The sequence below is a fragment of the Molothrus aeneus genome, chromosome 6 (genome assembly GCF_037042795.1).
Source record: "Molothrus aeneus isolate 106 chromosome 6, BPBGC_Maene_1.0, whole genome shotgun sequence".
NCBI lineage: Eukaryota > Metazoa > Chordata > Aves > Passeriformes > Icteridae > Molothrus > Molothrus aeneus.
Genome location: NC_089651.1, coordinates 27,104,019 through 27,121,515, shown reverse-complemented (window position 1 = coordinate 27,121,515; position 17,497 = coordinate 27,104,019). Strand labels below are relative to the sequence as shown.

At 39.9% G+C, this 17,497-nt stretch overlaps 1 protein-coding gene across 2 annotated transcripts; it reads left to right on the top strand.

Moving 5' to 3' along the window:
* Positions 1-493: 493 nt before the first annotated feature.
* On the top strand, positions 494-16,065 carry DNAL1 (dynein axonemal light chain 1). 2 transcript variants are annotated; one of them, XM_066552197.1, is made up of 8 exons: positions 494-545; positions 3,080-3,118; positions 6,046-6,155; positions 6,809-6,864; positions 8,381-8,436; positions 9,668-9,794; positions 10,219-10,359; positions 12,034-16,065. In XM_066552197.1, the coding sequence occupies exons 1-8, from the start codon at positions 543-545 to the stop codon at positions 12,102-12,104; spliced, it is 603 nt and encodes a 200-aa protein (XP_066408294.1). In that variant the 5' UTR covers positions 494-542; the 3' UTR covers positions 12,105-16,065. The 2 variants fall into 2 exon arrangements, with proteins under 2 accessions (XP_066408294.1, XP_066408293.1); XM_066552196.1 differs by having other exon boundaries at positions 10,216-10,359.
* The last annotated feature ends 1,432 nt before the right edge of the window (positions 16,066-17,497 follow it).

Here is a 17,497-nt window from a genome sequence, read left to right as displayed (position 1 = left end):
AAGGCCGTTTCTCCTCGTCCTGTCATTGGGCAGGACAAGTCCCTCATATTGTGATCTTCTGAACCCTTGAAAAGTCTGGCACTGTCCTCTTGGCACCCACCTTTGAGAAATTTGTATCTATTGGTGAGCTCTCCTCTGCTGCAGACGAAACAGGCCAAGGTCCTGCAGTCTCTCCTCACCAGAGAGAGACTCCAGACCCTCATCCATCATCTTTGTGGCTCTCCACTGGCCCCTCTCCAGTAGCTGCTCTTGTACTCAGGAGCCTGGAACCCACCACAGTAATTCTTTGCCAGGCCAAACGCCCATCCCATTCCATTAAGACGAGTGGTCGGGGGCTGGATGAGCTGCACCGGCCACAGCTGGGGGCCCTCGCAGCTGCCCAAGGGCTCCCCAGCGCCGCGGCCGGGCCGTGAGCCCCGGGCCGGGCCAGGCCCCGGCCGGCGCCGCCCGTCCCACAAGGCGCCGCGGTCCGCTACGCGAGTTCCGGGCGGGGCGTTCCCCGCGCCCGTAGCAACCGGAGCGTTCGCGGTATCCACGGCACCATGGTGAGTCCTGCGGCCGGGGCGGCGCCGGGGCCCGGCGGCGGGGGTCGGAGCGGCCCCCGGGCCGGCGGTGGCGGCGCGGAGCCCTCCGGGGCCGGGCCCCGCCGAGCAGCCCGGTCTCGGCGAGAGCCGTCCGGGAGGCAGCGCGGGGCTCGGGGCGGCGGCTGAGGCGGGGGCCGGTGGCCTGCTGCTGTGCCTTGGGAAAGGGGGATTTCGGGGAGAAGCGAGGAAAGAGGGGAGTCACGAACTCCCAAACCTCCGCTAGTACGTGGTTTTAAGGCGGCGGTATCGATGATCACCAAGCGATTAGCTTGGTATCTGTTGCTGTGCAATTCTGATTTCATCTATTTTAAATATAAATAAATGTCTGCAAATAAAGGCGAAATGTTGCTGTTTTGCTTTTTCCTGGGGGGTCTACATTTTGTAGATACTATGTGTCCAACTGCTGTGTTTTTTGGGAGGGGAATAAATCTTTTGTTACAACTATTACTAGTACAGGTGTGGTTATTTTTCCCCTTCAGAGATTCTGTTTCTTGTTTCTGCCATGTTGATGGTGACTCTTCAGGGATGCCCACTGATCACTTGGCACTTTGAATATTTTAAAATAAAGTATTATGACTTTCTTTAGTCTAAATACCTGTAGAAAATTGTTCAATAAGCAGGTAGAAGAACCCTGCAGATAAGCTTCTTGGAGGAAGTTTCCCTTGAGTAACCTCCTGTGGCAGAAGATACTCCAATTTACCTACAGAAATTTCAAGTGCATCTCAAAGAAAATTAAATCCCTGATATGTGCTCTCCAGAGAGAGAGAGATAACCTGCTGTGCTGATATCCATGTTTTCATAAAATCAACAGAGATAAGTGTACAGAGGTCAGGGAAGAAGCTGCTCCTTGTGCTCACATGGATCAGTAGCTTTAAAGTCCAAACTGTTTTTAGGCATGACTTCAAAACAGCAGCAGACACTGATCTTATAAATGCATTTCTCCCTTCAACATGAGTGACTGAGATCATGTACCCAAATGCTTTGGTGACTGGCTGCCATAATTATGAAAAAGGCAATGAAGTTTCTGCCCAAAAATCCCCAATTAACTGGAAGCCAGCTGTTTTTGCCCCCACACTGGTAGCTGTTAATTGGCTTGAACGAGGCTGTTGTAGTGGGAGCTTAGGGATGTGATCTTCTGAACCAGAGGAGGTCATGCAGATGTGTATCTCTGGCAGACACTGGGGAGCTACTGCTGGGGCTCAAGTTTGCAGGTCATCTCCAATAGGACTAAGAGCTAGCTATCACTTGGTATGGACCAGATTGAAATGAGTGCCTGTCAGTGGGCAGAAAGAGCTGGAACATCTGAGGATGTCTAAATGGAGGTGCGTGTTGATGTTTGAGATGCATGCTCAGGCTCCCTGGTGTTGCTGGCTCTTAGGCTGTTGCTGGGTGTTCGATGGCCGTGGCCTTTTCTTATATAAAGCTGCCTCAGCTGTTGCCTTTTATTGCTGGGACCAGAGTTTCCTGTGGTCCAGAGTAAAGTACCCAATACTAAAGCTCTGTGACTGAGGTGGCTGCCTGTAAGATTTTTTGGGGAAGTTAGTTTGTTGTTTTTAACTTCTACAGTAAGGAGGGGTTATATATCTGATTACCCGAAAGGCTGCTTTTATCCACGCCCTGCTACACTTAGGAGCAACAGAGATGCCAAAACTTGAGTCTTCCTATATTTGTAGAGAGAAGGCTGTTGATCACTGTTTGTAAAAGATTGATCTCTAAAACCTTTTTAATCCAAGACATCTTGGATTATGTTTAATGTTTAGAGAAGCATTAGGCATATTGTTTATATACTACTGTTTTGGATATCTTTATGTGGTTTCACTGAGACTCTGATGTGAGGTGGAAAAGTAAGAGTTAGTGACAACAGAAAGTTGGTCAGTGGGTCAGTCCTTAAAAAGCAGCTCTCAGGTTTTTCCAAACTGAATAATAATACCACATACATGTTTTCACATCACATGGTGTAGCTCAGTGTGAAACCATTGGTAAGAAACCCCAAATATATATAATCCAGATTGCTCTTGAGTTTTGGCAAGCTGTACCTTATTTTCTTCAGTGAATTTTAGGAGGCTGTATAATTTTCTGGTCGCAGACTTGCTTTCAGGCAGGAAACTGCTAATGCACAATAGGAAGTGTGAGGATTTAAGAGCATTAGACCACAATTTTCATTGCAGTAACTTCTTATGCCTTTAAGTTGAATTTCACCATAAAAGCTAATAAGCAGTGTGCCATGGGACAGAGAGTAAGATCAGGAAGATAATGTCCTGACATTAAGCTCATTGTTTGCTTCTGAAAATGCAGCAAAGTACCCCAGAAACAAAACTACAGGACACTGGGGGGTTCCAACTTCTTTGACTTGGCTGACCCAAGATACTACAGGAAAGTGGTGGAAGGGGGGCAAACAAGCAGGATAGGGAGAGGGAAGGAAAAGGAAAGATTTGCAGTGAACAAGCCACTTAAAAAATTCAATGAATATTCATTTAAGTTTGTTTCACTTTTAGGCAAAAGCAACGACCATCAAAGAAGCTCTAGCCAAATGGGTAAGAACTAGAACAATGTCTAGTGGCATGAGGTTTAACTGTATTCAGCTAATTTTGTTTGTCAAATATTGTAAGAAATATGTTTGCATGAAACATCTGCTTTAAGAAGTTTCACAAAGTAAAATGATGGTTACTGTTGTTGTTGTTGTTGTTCTATAGTACATTCTGTTGGACTTTCTGTATGTTCCTGTTAAATTGATACAACTGGTAAAGATTAGTCTGTTTTGCCCTCCTGCCTTGTTCTGCTGGATATGCATGGGCCTGAAGTCACAAAAGAGATCCAAAGTAGGGGATGTAATATGTTTTAATTATGCTCTGTTCACTTTACCCAAGTGCAGTCTTTCCCGGAATAAACAGTATGGGAATAAACGGAATAAACAAGTATGAAATTCTCACTGTACTGAATTCAGTGAATCTTCTACATGTCTTTTGACATATAGTCCCTCATATTGTGCAAATCTTAACTCAGAATGAGTTTCTTGGGTTTTTTTTCTTCTTAAATACTCTATTCATACAGAAGTTCATTTGGTTGTGGCTAACCTGGTCTTCCAAAAAGCTATGTATTGGCAAAGATGGGGATGTAATGCCAAATGATGATGTAGGATGCTCAAGGGTCAGGTTCACTGTGCAGCAAAACCAATGAGAATCTTTCCCCAGTCTCTGAATTTTAGATGAAGGCACAGATGTGCTGTTTGGTGTACATATGCTTTCCTGCTAATTCTGGCCAGCTGCTAAAGCAATGATTTATAAATGTTTTGGCCTCTGGAAGATCTGGATGTGATAGCATGGGTAGGTACACTTGAAAGCCAGAAGCTCAAGGTACTAGCCTGTAACTGAAGATTACTTCCATTTTGAGTTTTATCATTGTTTAGTACCTTCAGTATTTCAGGGATTTTCCAGTTATGTTGGTATATCCCACAAACTTCATTGCTGCTCTCCTAGTAAGAACTAGAATGCAACAACTTGCAGACATAAGCATTAGTAGAGGTATGAACTGTGTATAAAAATAGTTTGCTTTTCCTCCCTCACTCTTTCTGCCCTCCAGAACTTCAGCTCCATGTTTCCTATTAACAGATTTATTTTTCATTTGCTCCTCTGTCACATGTCTCTTAGACAGAATCAGCCTGTGTCAGTGAGTTTCCATTAACATTAGGCATAAAGTGCTGAATTTGCTTTTCTGTTCAAATTATTAGGGGTGGGTCTAAATCTTCCTTTTACTCTTCCTAATCTGGATCCATGTGACTTGTACAATTGCATTTGGTGTTGTGTTGCATTCCAAATGTTTTTCTTCCCTTTTGGTATATGGGTTTACCTATGCCCTGCAGTCAGGGTGACATAGTTAAATCAAAGCAATTTGAAATCAAAGCAGCTTCAACTTGGCAAACATGTAACCTGTTCTTATAAAAACATGTCTGTTCTACCTATATTTTCTCTGTGGCATATTGTGGCTGTGCAGCTGCTTCCAGAAGTCCTTGGCAATCTGGATGAATTTTCTTCCTGAAGGTGCTCACTGCTGTGAGCTCACTGCTGGCCCAGTCCATGTTGGAAACTCTCTCCCTTTCATGTTTTTAAGGAAAAATGTATTTTTATTTGTTGGTATGAGCTCATAGATTAGAAACTGAGTGTAAATACAAACAGATACAGTAGTGTTCTTAGAAAAGAAAATGGAAGTTTCACATTGATATAGTTTCTTTGTTTGAACATGTATCACCATATTCCAGCAAAACATCTGATGTGCTTATTTGCTAAATCATTAATTTTGAGTAAAAATACTGTTACACTGAATTTGGACAGAAACTGGAATATAAATAAGTGTGCAAGATAACATGATCTTTTAAAATTAAATTAAGTTTTCTGAAGTATTTTGGGTGCATAAGAGGAAAAATAATGTTATCAAAACCTGATGTTCTGCTGTGGGATACTGAAAGACTTATGGGATGTGATTAATTTAATTACAAAGTAGCCATATAAACTGGGGCACACTCAGCTATCTCTCTTTTCAGTAGATGCATGAAATGGACGAGAAAACAGGAGTCCTTGTTTTGAAAGTGCCAAGATTTCTCCTTTGTTAATGGACCTCCAGTGCTTGCACTGAACACTGAGTGAACGGAGAAAATGCTCCCTTTGTGCTGTCAGGGAGGCAGCTGTCAAAACTGCTGCTACTCTCTAAACAGATACTTGTTCCAAGCGTTTAGTCAATAATTGCCATCACTTCAGAATTTTAAAAGCTTTAATTGATGATATTTTTTAATAAACCTAAATGCCAAAGTTATGTCCATTTTTTCAAGATTCTGAATTATCAGCCTAGGTTGTCAATAGGAAATCTGTCTTTTGCTGTATTCTCTTAAGTGTGACATCTTCCCCCACTCTTTCTTAATGGCTAATTAGAATATTTTTTTTTTAGATTCTTAATGCTGTGAATCTGTTGAAGTTCTCCCCCAAAACACACTCCCCTGTATTCAGTTTGTGTCGTGAGCTGGGCATGAGTTCTGAGATTTCTGGGTGAAGTGAGGAGACTTTTCTGTCAGAACTTTTAAATCTGCTTCTGCTATAAACTGGCCCTAGCTGAGGTTTCTGTATGTCAGTCTCCATGGTAATATCTTAATCTAGAATTTTAGCCTTCAATCTATTCTCCATTCCTTGTGGCAGATGTCTCCTTTACTAAATTGCTCAAGTGTTACACAACTTTTAAAACCCAACATATATAATGTATAAGTTATTTTGATACCTTGAAAATGAGCTAGCTTTACCCTTTTTATGCTACACTAGCAGGAATCCTGATAACAGTACTGAAAATGCTTTCTCCTTCCAGTAGTATATGTGAATTCCTTCTATAGTATTCATTTTTAGAGTAATTATTTTAGTGTAGTAGTTTTTGGTAATTGCATGTAGCAGTGAGACTCTTCCTCACCTTCTCTTTTCTTTAGGAAGAGAAAAGTGGCCAGAAGGCTTCAGAGGCAAAGGAAGTGAAACTGTATGGGCAGATTCCTCCTGTGGAAAAAATGGATGGTGCCCTCTCTGCTCTTGTTAACTGCGAGTAAGTTCAATTAAAAACATGCTGGAAACAAAATATCCTCTCTTCCTTTCAGTTTTTCTGCTGTCCACTGCAGATATGTGTTTACTCTGTTTAAGTGTGGCCTTCAAAGCAGCAACTTTCTCTTCTTTCTTTCTTAACTGAGCTTCTCTTTCTGCACACAATTGCCCTTTTTAATTCAAAGACCCCTGTAACTTAACTCAGAAGGTGTTAGGGTAGATTCTGCATTAATATTTGTCCCCAGAAAAATTATATACTGTTTATCAGTATATAATTATAGATTTGTGTTTGGAGTCTATCAGCTAAAAGTCACGTTTATGATCCACTCCAAAATTCATGGAAAAAAAGAGGCAATTTGAGCAGGACTTCCAGAAAGAGATTACAGTAATTTCAGAAATAAACATCCATGCACTTCATAAGGCTAGGCATCAAAAGATAATCCAGTATTTAATGTAAGTAAGTCATGGTACTTTCCCAGAAACTAAATAAAGCTTAATGGTTTGAGGATATTTTGAGTCTGTTACACATCCAGTTAGTTTACCATCTAATGAGACAAGAACATATAATTATTTCTAATGCAGTGGTGTTGGGGCATAGAACTCTTCCAGTGTAGTGATCCCTTATATACTGTGAATTGATTATTCTTTCTTTTAAAGGAAACTATCACTATCTACAAACTGCATTGATAGAATCGCCAACTTGAACAACCTAAGTAAGTGACAAGCCAGCTGTCCATTGTGTTTGTTTTCTAGTTGCCTGGCTAGGAGATATGCCATCATTTGTTACATGTGTCCAGCTTTATTTATATCTGTTATTATCCTTTTTTATTCCCTCCTCATAGAACATTACAAGTGACCTTTAAAATGACCAGTCTTAGTGGAGAATGCATGCTGAGCAGCAGTGGTGTATTGCAGCAGGTATCCTTGCACTAGCCTTGACAGTTGTCTCACAGTGCAACATTCAAAAAATTCCATTCAGTAAGCACTTCAGAACCTTCCCATGAGCCTTGCTGTGCTATTCAACACCTAATCAGTTCTAGAGTGATGTCATGACTATTTTCCATGCTCCTGATGGAGACAGTCTGCAGTTCAACAACTCTGCAAATGCATTATTGGTTGCAGTGAGGTTGGAGTGTTGTAGACCTGGATGGAGAAAATGTCATTCCACTTTGCAGAGAATTGGGTATACTTGGTTTCATTTTGTTCATACTTTATACATGGATGTGCCATCTGTCTAGAAGTAGAGTTTTTGTTTCTTGGACACCTGTCTTTGAAACTCTTGGGTTACTGACTTTGGAACAGAAGTCTTAATGGTCTGTCTTCAAGATTTTGACTGTGGCATGAGGCTGACAAAGAAGTGCAGGTTTTGAAGTGGAGCTTCCAGGCTTTTCTGTTCCTATTAAAATGCCAGCTGGATAGATAAGGAACCTGGAATCTCATCCTTTCCAACTGCACATCAAGAGATCTGCCAAAGAGCTTGATAAACTTATTTCTTTGCATAATAAGCTCAGACTTCAAAAGATTTGGGAATACTAGTCAGGGAAATATATTCCAATAGTCTTTCCAAATAATTGTTCTTTAATACTTTAATTCTGTAACTATCATGACAAAAAATAATTAGGCAATTGTACATAGAAGTGAAACCAATGAAATTTTTTAGTGGTATAAAACATTAAAAGCTGTTAAAGCATCTTAAATATTTATATTAATGTAGATTCAAAACATCCAGTCTATACCAAGTATTTGATACTAACGCCAGACAAACTAGAACTAAGTTGAATGTCTCTCGTCAGGCATCTGTAAGGCAGCTTTATATGCTCCCTGTAGTATAGAAACCAAATCTACTGCCTTAAAATAAGATCAGCACCACTTTTGCCTGGAGAAGAAGGGACATGAATTATGTAAGATCAAAAGAAGCAAGTCAGCAGTTAGAGTTCAGGTGCAAGGTGAAATAATAATTTTTGTTCAGTATTTATCAAAACTGATTTTCAACTAGGTAACCTATACATGAGCAGCTTTGTATTCATGAGTATATTTCTGAGCTTTCCCCTGCATCAATTCCTGCTGATCTGTTTAGGTCAGGAGGGTTTGTTTCTGTTAGGTCATTCTTTCTTAAGGTAGCCTGTTCAGAGTGCAGTTTGTAAGCAGAATATGGCATTTTACCTGACTTACAGCACCTTTTTATTTTAAAGAAACCCCATTTATGAGATTTTTTAAAATTTATTGCAGAAAATTTGAGGATTCTGTCTTTGGGAAGAAATAACATAAAGAACCTGAATGGATTGGTATGTGCTTTTTAGTATCAATAGTTCACTAATAAAATAGAATATGGGGTAATTTCCCCATGTTCATACAAGTCTTTGCTGAATTCAATAAAATTAAGTGAATAAAAGGTTAGGCACTAACCTTTTATATTCTCCTTTTGCTATCATCTCTTCACACTCTTTCACATTGCTTCTCAATTTTCAGATAGTTGTTCACTTTTTTTGGTTCAAATTCTCTTAATGTTTGGAAATTTATCTACCTTAATTTACTACACTGAAAAATTTTAGGAAGAGAGATTTTATTGTCTTTAATAAAGAAAATCAGAAGTTCTATTTGAAAATTGCTGTCTATCTGTAAAGCCATTTAACTTCTGCTGGCTTTACATGAATATAATTCCTGCAGACATTTTGCATGCAGAATTTTCTACCTGAAGATACTTAGGCTGTGCTTCTTTAATACAAATATTGGCAGTCCTGTAAAAACACGCTTCCTTAGAGTCAGTCCCTTTTATGTAACTGGGACCTGACACAGTATGGCTTTAGAGTTGATGGTGGCAGGACTGAATCTACCTAGCAGGGGAAAATTAGTTGAGGAAAAAATTGGATCAATTTTGTTACATTTGAATTCAGGTCAGAAGAATACTTTTTTTGATCAGCATTTTTTAAATGATTATATAAATTCTTTCTCAAGAGATACTGTTTCGCCTCAAAGCTGTTCTCACCTTCAGAGATGCCAAATCTCTTAAGTGTGAAAGGCAGAGTTAATGTGTAATGACCTCTCTTTTGAGAGAATTAGGAATGTGATTTCTGGCCAGCAGATACAAACATATAAGAAAATACCAGAATGAAAAATGCTCTCACACTGTGTAACATCCTTTCCAAAGCAGTTGTTGAATTGAATTCTCTTCACACATGCTTGCAGTGCACAAGTAGGCAGATTTGTCTCCTCTGCCCCTTATGCCTTAAGAACTACTGCAGCCAGTAAATTCTGCATCTTGTTTTATAAAACATCTTGTTTTATTTTAATATAGCGATTTCTGTCCTCCTTACATATATTTGCATATTTAACTTTGCCTTTTAATTCCCATGAGCATTTGCCATGCCTAATAATTAGGGACCTGCTTAAAAGGAAATGAGGACTAATATACCTTACTATTTTCTCACATGATGTTACCTGTAGAAGGTGAAGAAAGAGTATGAATAATAAGGAAGATGTACTTCTGCTTATCTGAGTAGTCCTGTCATTTTCCAGGAGGCAGTTGCTGAAACTTTAGAGGAGCTGTGGATCTCATACAACTTAATTGAGAAACTGAGGGGTATCCGTGTAATGAAGAAACTGAAGGTTCTTTATATGTCAAATAATTTGGTGAAAGATTGGGGTAAGCCATGCATCTCTACTCTGTAGAGATTTCTGTATAGTGTGGTGAATGCATGAGTTAAGTCACCAAGTGAAATATAGTGCTGTATCTCATGGAGCTTTGGTTGTAACTGACAAGCCTGCAGACATGTGCAAAATCCCTAAACATCCACTCATGCAAGAGAGTAAAAATAGTTAGAATATTGAATTTAACTTCTTAGTCAAATCAAGTTCATGCTTTGAATCATCTTTCTCTAACCTCTCTTAAAGCACATCCCTGTTCTTTAACCTGACACCAGTTAGAATCCAAGCAGTCCCTCTCCTGTTGTATCCCATGCTCTTTATGTTTGCACTGAGTGTGAAAGGAATGTGTGGTGCAGATGTTCTTTCCATGTTCCACAATCTGGTTGTTATTTTCATTATTTTCATCTTTGTGGTTGCAGCAGAGTTTGTGAGGCTGGCAGAAGTGCCAGTACTAGAGGAGCTGGTGTTTGTAGGCAATCCACTACAAGAGAAATTTGCTGCTGATCAGAACAGTTGGATTGAAGAAGCAACCAAACGGGTACCCAAGCTGAAAAAGCTGGATGGTGAGTTTGGGGCGAGAGGTAATTGGGGTGAGTTAAAAGCTTAATATAACGACAACCACAGGGAAATTAAACATAACCTCAGAGATTCATTTGTGTGCCCATGAAATTAATATTCCTCCCTCCTCTTCAGAGTTATTCAGAAGTAGTTACTGAGATCCTGGCCACAGTGTTTGATGGATTTTGGAGTGCTAAATCCAAGTGGTCTTGCAACCTATAGTTGGGCATTATTCTGTAGTTACCCAAGTAGTTTTATCAAATACCTAATAGGGAATGGAAAGATTTAGCATTAAATAAATTAACATGGCTTTCATCTGCCAAGCTGAATTACAATTTTCCCAACAAAAGAGGTGACATGAGATAATGGAGATAGACAGGAATATGTTCTGGTTTGCTTTTGATGCAAGGGCAAATTTTCAAATCTGCATGCAAATTTCCTAAATGCTTGAATATCCCCCTCCATTACTGCAGTAAGCCTCAATTTGTGAGCTGTCCTCTCCTATTTAAGACACTGCTATGAAAAGATATTCAACTGCTTAGTGACTACAAATTAGTTAATTTTGAAATCTCTTTTAAAATGTGTTAATTCCCGTCAATGGAGATGTTAGCTGTTCACTATTATCCCCTGTGTACTAAAGCAATGAAGGGGAGAGCAGGAGTGGTAACACTAACACAGAGTCAGAATAACAGCAGGGAAGGGAAGGGAAGGGAAGGGAAGGGAAGGGAAGGGAAGGGAAGGGAAGGGAAGGGAAGGGAAGGGAAGGGAAGGGAAGGGAAGGGAAGGGAAGGGAAGGGAAGGGAAGGGAAGGGAAGGGAAGGGAAGGGAAGGGAAGGGAAGGGAAGGGAAGGGAAGGGAAGGGAAGGGAAGGGAAGGGAAGGGAAGGGAAGGGAAGGGAAGGGAAGGGAAGGGAAGGGAAGGGAAGGGAAGGGAAGGGAAGGGAAGGGAAGGGAAGGGAAGGGAAGGGAAGGGAAGGGAAGGGAAGGGAAGGGAAGGGTGGAGGCATGTCAACAAGAAGAGACAGCTTCACTACAGGGAGCAGTGGATGGGAAGCCTATTACCAGACTCTATCTAAAACCAGATCAACTGCAGTAAAAAAAAATTTTAGAAAGTGGAAGCGTGATGAGAGAATTGCACTGCTAGGAAGGATGGCCTGCAGTGGTCCATTTGCTGTTGTAACAGGAAAAGTTTAGAATGTAAAACAAAAAAAAAAGGAATGGGGCACATATCTGTGGGCAAAAAGTGTCCTTGGTAGTATTACGAACCACACTAAAGCTTGTGCATATATGTCCTGGAAAAGGCAGCACAAAGTAGGGGCCCCACAAGAGAAGGGTATGTTGTTAGCAATTGAACTGACTTGGTGCATCTCCCAGAGACCAAGTGGGGCTGATCTTTGCAGACCATACTTTAGTATCTTTTTGTTCCCTGTTACCCAAGAAGTTACCCAAGAAAAACATCCCACAGCAGAGGAGCTCATAAGTCAAAGGCTTTTCTAGTTAAGACCAGTTGAGGTATGCAGAAGTTTATGTTGGTTAGAAACAGGCAGGAAATACAACTCTTGACTCTTTCCAACAGGACAGATAAGATCATAATTCATAATTCAGATAAGTTCATAATTTCAGGTAGATCATAATTAACTATGTCTTCCTCTTCTTCTTTTCCTATTTTTTTTCTCCTAGGTACTTTAGTTGTTAAAGGAGAAGAGGAAGAAGGAGCGGAAGGAGCAGAAGGAGCAGAAGGAGGAAACTGATGACACTTTCTTATTGGGTATTAAATTATTAAAATAACTCCAGATAGCTTTGCACATAAACTTTTATAAAAGTATTTGTTTTGAAGAAAATCTTTGGGCAGTTTTTAAAAGACCATCTTATCTCCACAATCTCTCACCCAAAGAGTTAGTTACCAAAAATTGCTCACACTGGTTTTGTCAAGCTTATGAGACCTTCTGTAGAGACTAGTGGAGCTGAGTTTACCTGCTGTTTGGCTAGCAAGAGATCTTTATTTAAATTAATACATAGCTATTTTTCATTCCTGATTAGTGGTGCTTGTTGTTCACTTGGGTTATAAAAGAACTGGTTTAGCTTATTTGGTGCTGCTGGCCAACACTGAATTGGAAACTCTGAGGCCAGAAGAATAATGTTGTAGTTTAGAGACACCTGATGAGCTTTGTTGTGTTTAATTTTGTCATGGGACTTTCTCAATAGTTTTAATATGTGAGTTTGCCTTTTCATTCCTTGAAGTGTTATGCCAAACAGGCCCAGTAGTTGCATACGCACAAAAAAGGTATTGGTCTGATGAGCATTTGTTCCTGGCCTTAAGTCATGAAATGGGCTTCTCACATTGGAACTCAACTGCATTGCTTAGAAGGCCATGTATAACTTATATATTTATTTATTTTTAAGAGGCAATGGAAATTCATTGCATGGTTTCTGTAAGACTAAAATACCTGGTAACTTTGGGTTTTGTCTCTTACTAAGACATTACTTTGGAATATGTTGCCTATTAGCCTACAGCTGGTTTCTGGCTTTGGATTGGGTCACTGGTGGACATAACCCTTCTTAGCTCTGGAATCTTCCTGTAGGAAGGAGGCTAAGGAGGCTGATAGTAACAGAGAAACTAACAGCAAACAGAAAACCTGGGCTTGAGGACAGAAAATTTTGATTTTGGGGATACTAATTTTTTGTGAAAGCACAGGTATAAACAGTGAGAGAAAGTATATGTAGTTAGTGGGGACAGTGGGATGATGAGATGAGATGAGATGAGATGAGATGAGATGAGATGAGATGAGATGAGATGAGATGAGATGAGATGATGAGGGCATTGGTAAAAATAGTATTGAAGAGGTACCGAGTGTGCTATATTGCAGGGTAACCAGTTTTAGTAAAGCACTCTTATGTGGCTATTTCTAGTGAAAAGCATTAAACAACGATGAAGACATACCTGATTGCACTGTGGGATGCCAAAAGTGCAGTTTTTCTTCTTCTCTTTGAACAATAGATGGAGTCACCTGAGTAGATTTTTCTGCAGTTCCTTTTTGGTTTTTTAACAAGCTTTTCCTCCAATTTGTGGTACCATCTTTTTTTTTTTTAAAGTGAAGTGACAGGTGTATCTGCTGGTTCCAGCCCAGGCATGGAAGGGATGGGGTCAGAGTGACAGTCTTAGTTATTTTGTTCGTGAAGGTGTGGCACGAGTTGAAATCTTGGAAGCCAAGTTCAGAGATGAATGGTAGAATTGGCCCAGGTAACAGTGGTACAGATCTCAAGCTCCAAGTATAATTGTAGTAGGCAATTCTCTAATCAGTTTCTAACTGAACACTGTGAAGTAAATGATCATAAGACAATCACAGTTTAATTTCAATATATTGCTGTTTGATCTGTGATTATTGGAGGAATTCTAAAGCATTCTGATTTAAGTTTGCATTTGCTGAAGAGTTTGATTTGGATCCGTTACTAAGAGTAAGTCAAGAGCACAATGGCAAAAACTCTGGACATTCTTCACCCAGTACAAACTATTTCCAGGCAGCTGTTCTCTTTACCAGAAACTACTTTCTTAGTTAGCTAGTTCACTTTTGTTTGTTATTTCTTTAGAAGTATTCTCATAGCTTTATTATGAGTAAAGGCAGCATTGACCAAGAAGCACCATGGAGGAGTGTCTACAGTCAGCAGTCATTTCACACATCTTTTGAAGCCAAGCCACTCTGTTCATTTGCAGCCAACCACTCTTGGCAAGGTGGAACTGTGTGCTTGGGCAGTACAGAGCCCATGGCACACTTAGCCCCTGTTGGCCCCATCTGCTGGGGGTGCCCACAGGGGATTGGCTGTGCCCTTCACCACTGTAGTCAAAGTGTGGCTCATGTGAGCCAGAGCTTGACTGACTCAAAACTTGCCTTCTGAATCTTCCCAACAAGCAGAAATGCCAAATTCATCTCTGTGTTTGGAGATATTTTCAGAATAGACCACATGGTGCTCTTCTCCTAGTGCTTGTCCACGAAGAAAAGTGGTTGAAGCTATGGACCAGTCTCTTTCAGCACAGCTGCAAGTGGTGTGTATGGCTGGGTTAGCTCCACACATGATTGTGACAAGAGGAAAAGGGAGTGATGAGCACAGTCCAATGCCAAGTAATTCTGCTGGCTGATTCTTTAAATATGGCCTAAGTCTGTACATTTCTGAAGGTTACATTAAATACAGCAAATACTCTACACTTTGGCTATATTGGGGCATTCTGAGAGCAGAATAGAAACTTAGTGTTCTGACTATGTTGTAATGATTGAAGTGAAACACAAATCCATTGACAAGTGGTGAGGGATAAGAGCAATTCCTGACTCTTGTAAGTGATCAATAGAGGCTACACCTACAGGGATCAGTCCAAAACTATTGTAGGTGGTGGTAGAGCTGGGGGGATTGTGTGGCCCACTGGCATTGGTGCTTTCCACAGATGAAATGGCGCAAATTCTCTAGCTCTTTTTGAAGGCTGCATTATAAATACCAACAAAAAAGGAAGAAAAAAAAGGAGAAAAAAATCATTATTGAAGGAAGGGAGCATCTAGTCTTAGAGCATAATTTAAAACCCTTCTGATAAAAACTATGTGTCAGTCTCATTGAAACAATTCAGTAAGAAAATAATTGGCTGTGGCTTCTCTCAGGAGATATTTTGTCTCAAAGCTGGTATCTTCACTTTATCTTGCTTTGCCTAATGAGTCATGATTACTCTCAAGAACAAAACAACCTCCCCAAACTTTTTCCCCAAAGCAGTTTCCCAAAATTTTTAAATTTGCACTTTAAAATTAGGCACTGGATGTGATGGAAGACATAGAGAGGTGGTAGAATTAAAACAGCTGGTTTGTATATTGGTAGTGCTACACGATATTATGTATAAGGTGACAGTGACACCTTGGCCTGTGTGCCCACAGGGACACTAAAATGACATGCTGGAAGGTCTGGCTTTCACTTGTGCACTCTGCTGTTCCCTATCACACCACATCCAGTGAAGTAGTAAGTACACTATTATTCATGAATGAAAAGGGCACCCATATAAAACGTGCAAGCCATGTGGAATTCTGCTTTTCCCAGTGAAGTTACAGAGGACTAGCATCCACTTTATTCCTTAGAGAAATATCCTAAAATTAAATTAGTGGTACGAACTAGCTAGGTTTTTTTGCTTGCTTGTTGGCACACTCACCTGTCTTCAAAGAGCTGATTGATGTACGCAGTGATTATTGAGAACTGATGGAAAAATGACATAAGAGACCTGAGAACCAGCAGATGACTCGGGTTACACTAGAAGTAGGCTCATCTAGAAAAACTTCCAAGTAAGAGAGCACTTTTAACATCCTCTTTGGCAATCTTTTTTATACAGTAATTTTGTGGAATGAAAAGCTGTTAAATTTGCTGTGCTTAAATTATTTAGGCCTATGTTTATAAATGTTATTCTGTGAAACTTGTTCAAAAATAATATAACCTTATTTTATACAAATGTCTTTGGCTGATGTGTAATGAAATAGTTCAGCTTGTGAAGAGTATTTGGAAACTAAATTTTGTTCTCATTAAACTTTCCTGGCTGCTCAGGAAGCAATGTATTTAGAGTATGATAGCATGTAAATGCTATTCCTTATTGCCTCTATATTTTAGAATAGAAAATAACTTAAGGCTTTAAAAATGCTGATATATTGTGATTGTTGTCATCTGATACATAAATATTTTTCAATCTTTTAAGACGTTGGTTGTCAGAATTTGTTCTTAGGTCCTAAGAGAAAATCTACTACTGGTATATGTAGAAAAATATCCAGGTAAGTAGAGAAATGGTTGGTCTTTCTTCAGTAGAAAATTACTAATTCACTTTGAATTTAAATTCTATTAACAGTAATAAACAATCAGTTCCATTAAACCCAGACAGGGGAAGGCTAACTGATTCAAAGCCTTCTCTAATAGAAACTTCAGCCTTCAGTAGACCATGTCACTGAAATGTAATTTCAAAATTCTGATATAAAGAAAACTCTTCCTACCCCACAGTCCAGAGCAGTTAGTCTCAATAATGACAAGAGCAGCATCCTACAGTGATGGTTGTAAAGCATATAGGAGTTACTGCAGAACTCCTCACAGTACCACTAACTCAAAGCTTACTAGTCACTAAAATGCTTTATAAGGTTTCTTTCAGTAGCTGAAATAACTTCCAGAAGCTTGGGCTTAGATCCCGCAGTTCAAAAAAGATAGAACCCAAATTGCTCAAAATGTGTGGGTTTTTTGATCGTCCAAGGTTTGTTTGCACAGCCTCAGATTTAGTGCAAAGACTTCAGCACTTTTGTCAGCTGGCTCTGACAGGGAGGCAAATGCATGATTTAAAGCCTTTAAGTCCTGGTCTGTTATCTCAAGTGAAGGCTTAAGTGTTCCCTGTCTCTTCACACACCAAGCAAAATACTTTTTTCTCCCAATGCTATTGCTGATCCAACCACCACAGGCACAGGAATAAACTAAAGCAAGGACTTCTACACTGAGCTGAAAAAATTAGTGTTTTCATGTCTTGGGCCGAGTCTTTCTCCTGCCAGCTTTGCCAAAAATATTGAAATGAAAAGGTCAGCATAAATTAACAGGTGTGCTGCCTTAGATCGTAAGTGCAATCTCACAGGAGACCAGTCGGGCACCGGTACGCACTTCTGCCATCTGCTTTATGTAGCATTTGTAGCTTTTAAAGACATCATGCCCACAGGGTGTGAGAAAACCTGTGTAGCCAAGTTAACTAAAAGGCAAAGTACCAAAACAGAAGGAAGATGTTTCGAGGATAGATGGAAGCATATTTAAAATCCATATCTTGAATTTTAGATATGCTTCCATCTATCCTCATAAATATGACAAGAGATCCAACTGCTGCCAGAAGAAACAAAATACATGCTGTGTAACAAAACCTGTTAAATCCCCCCACTCAGATTCAGGTAACAGGTAAGTGCCTTTAAGACAGTATTTACTAAAAGTTTTTTCAAACTTTATCACTGTAAGTGTGATACAATGTGATCTATAACTGAAGCCATTGCAGAATTCTCACCTGATGCAGGCTCATCAGGTACTAAGTTACTCCACGATGTCTTTGCCTTGCCCATGGTCTTTGTAGTTGTTTGAGGTAGTGTCAGAATCCCACTGGCCTTACTCAGAG

Bases quoted from the DNA above. Each gene is read 5' to 3' on its own strand.
- DNAL1 (XM_066552196.1), top strand. The intron at 3,119-6,045 runs GTAAGAACTAGA...TCTTTTCTTTAG, and splicing joins AAGAAGCTCTAGCCAAATGG to GAAGAGAAAAGTGGCCAGAA. The intron at 6,865-8,380 runs GTAAGTGACAAG...AATTTATTGCAG, and splicing joins CGCCAACTTGAACAACCTAA to AAAATTTGAGGATTCTGTCT.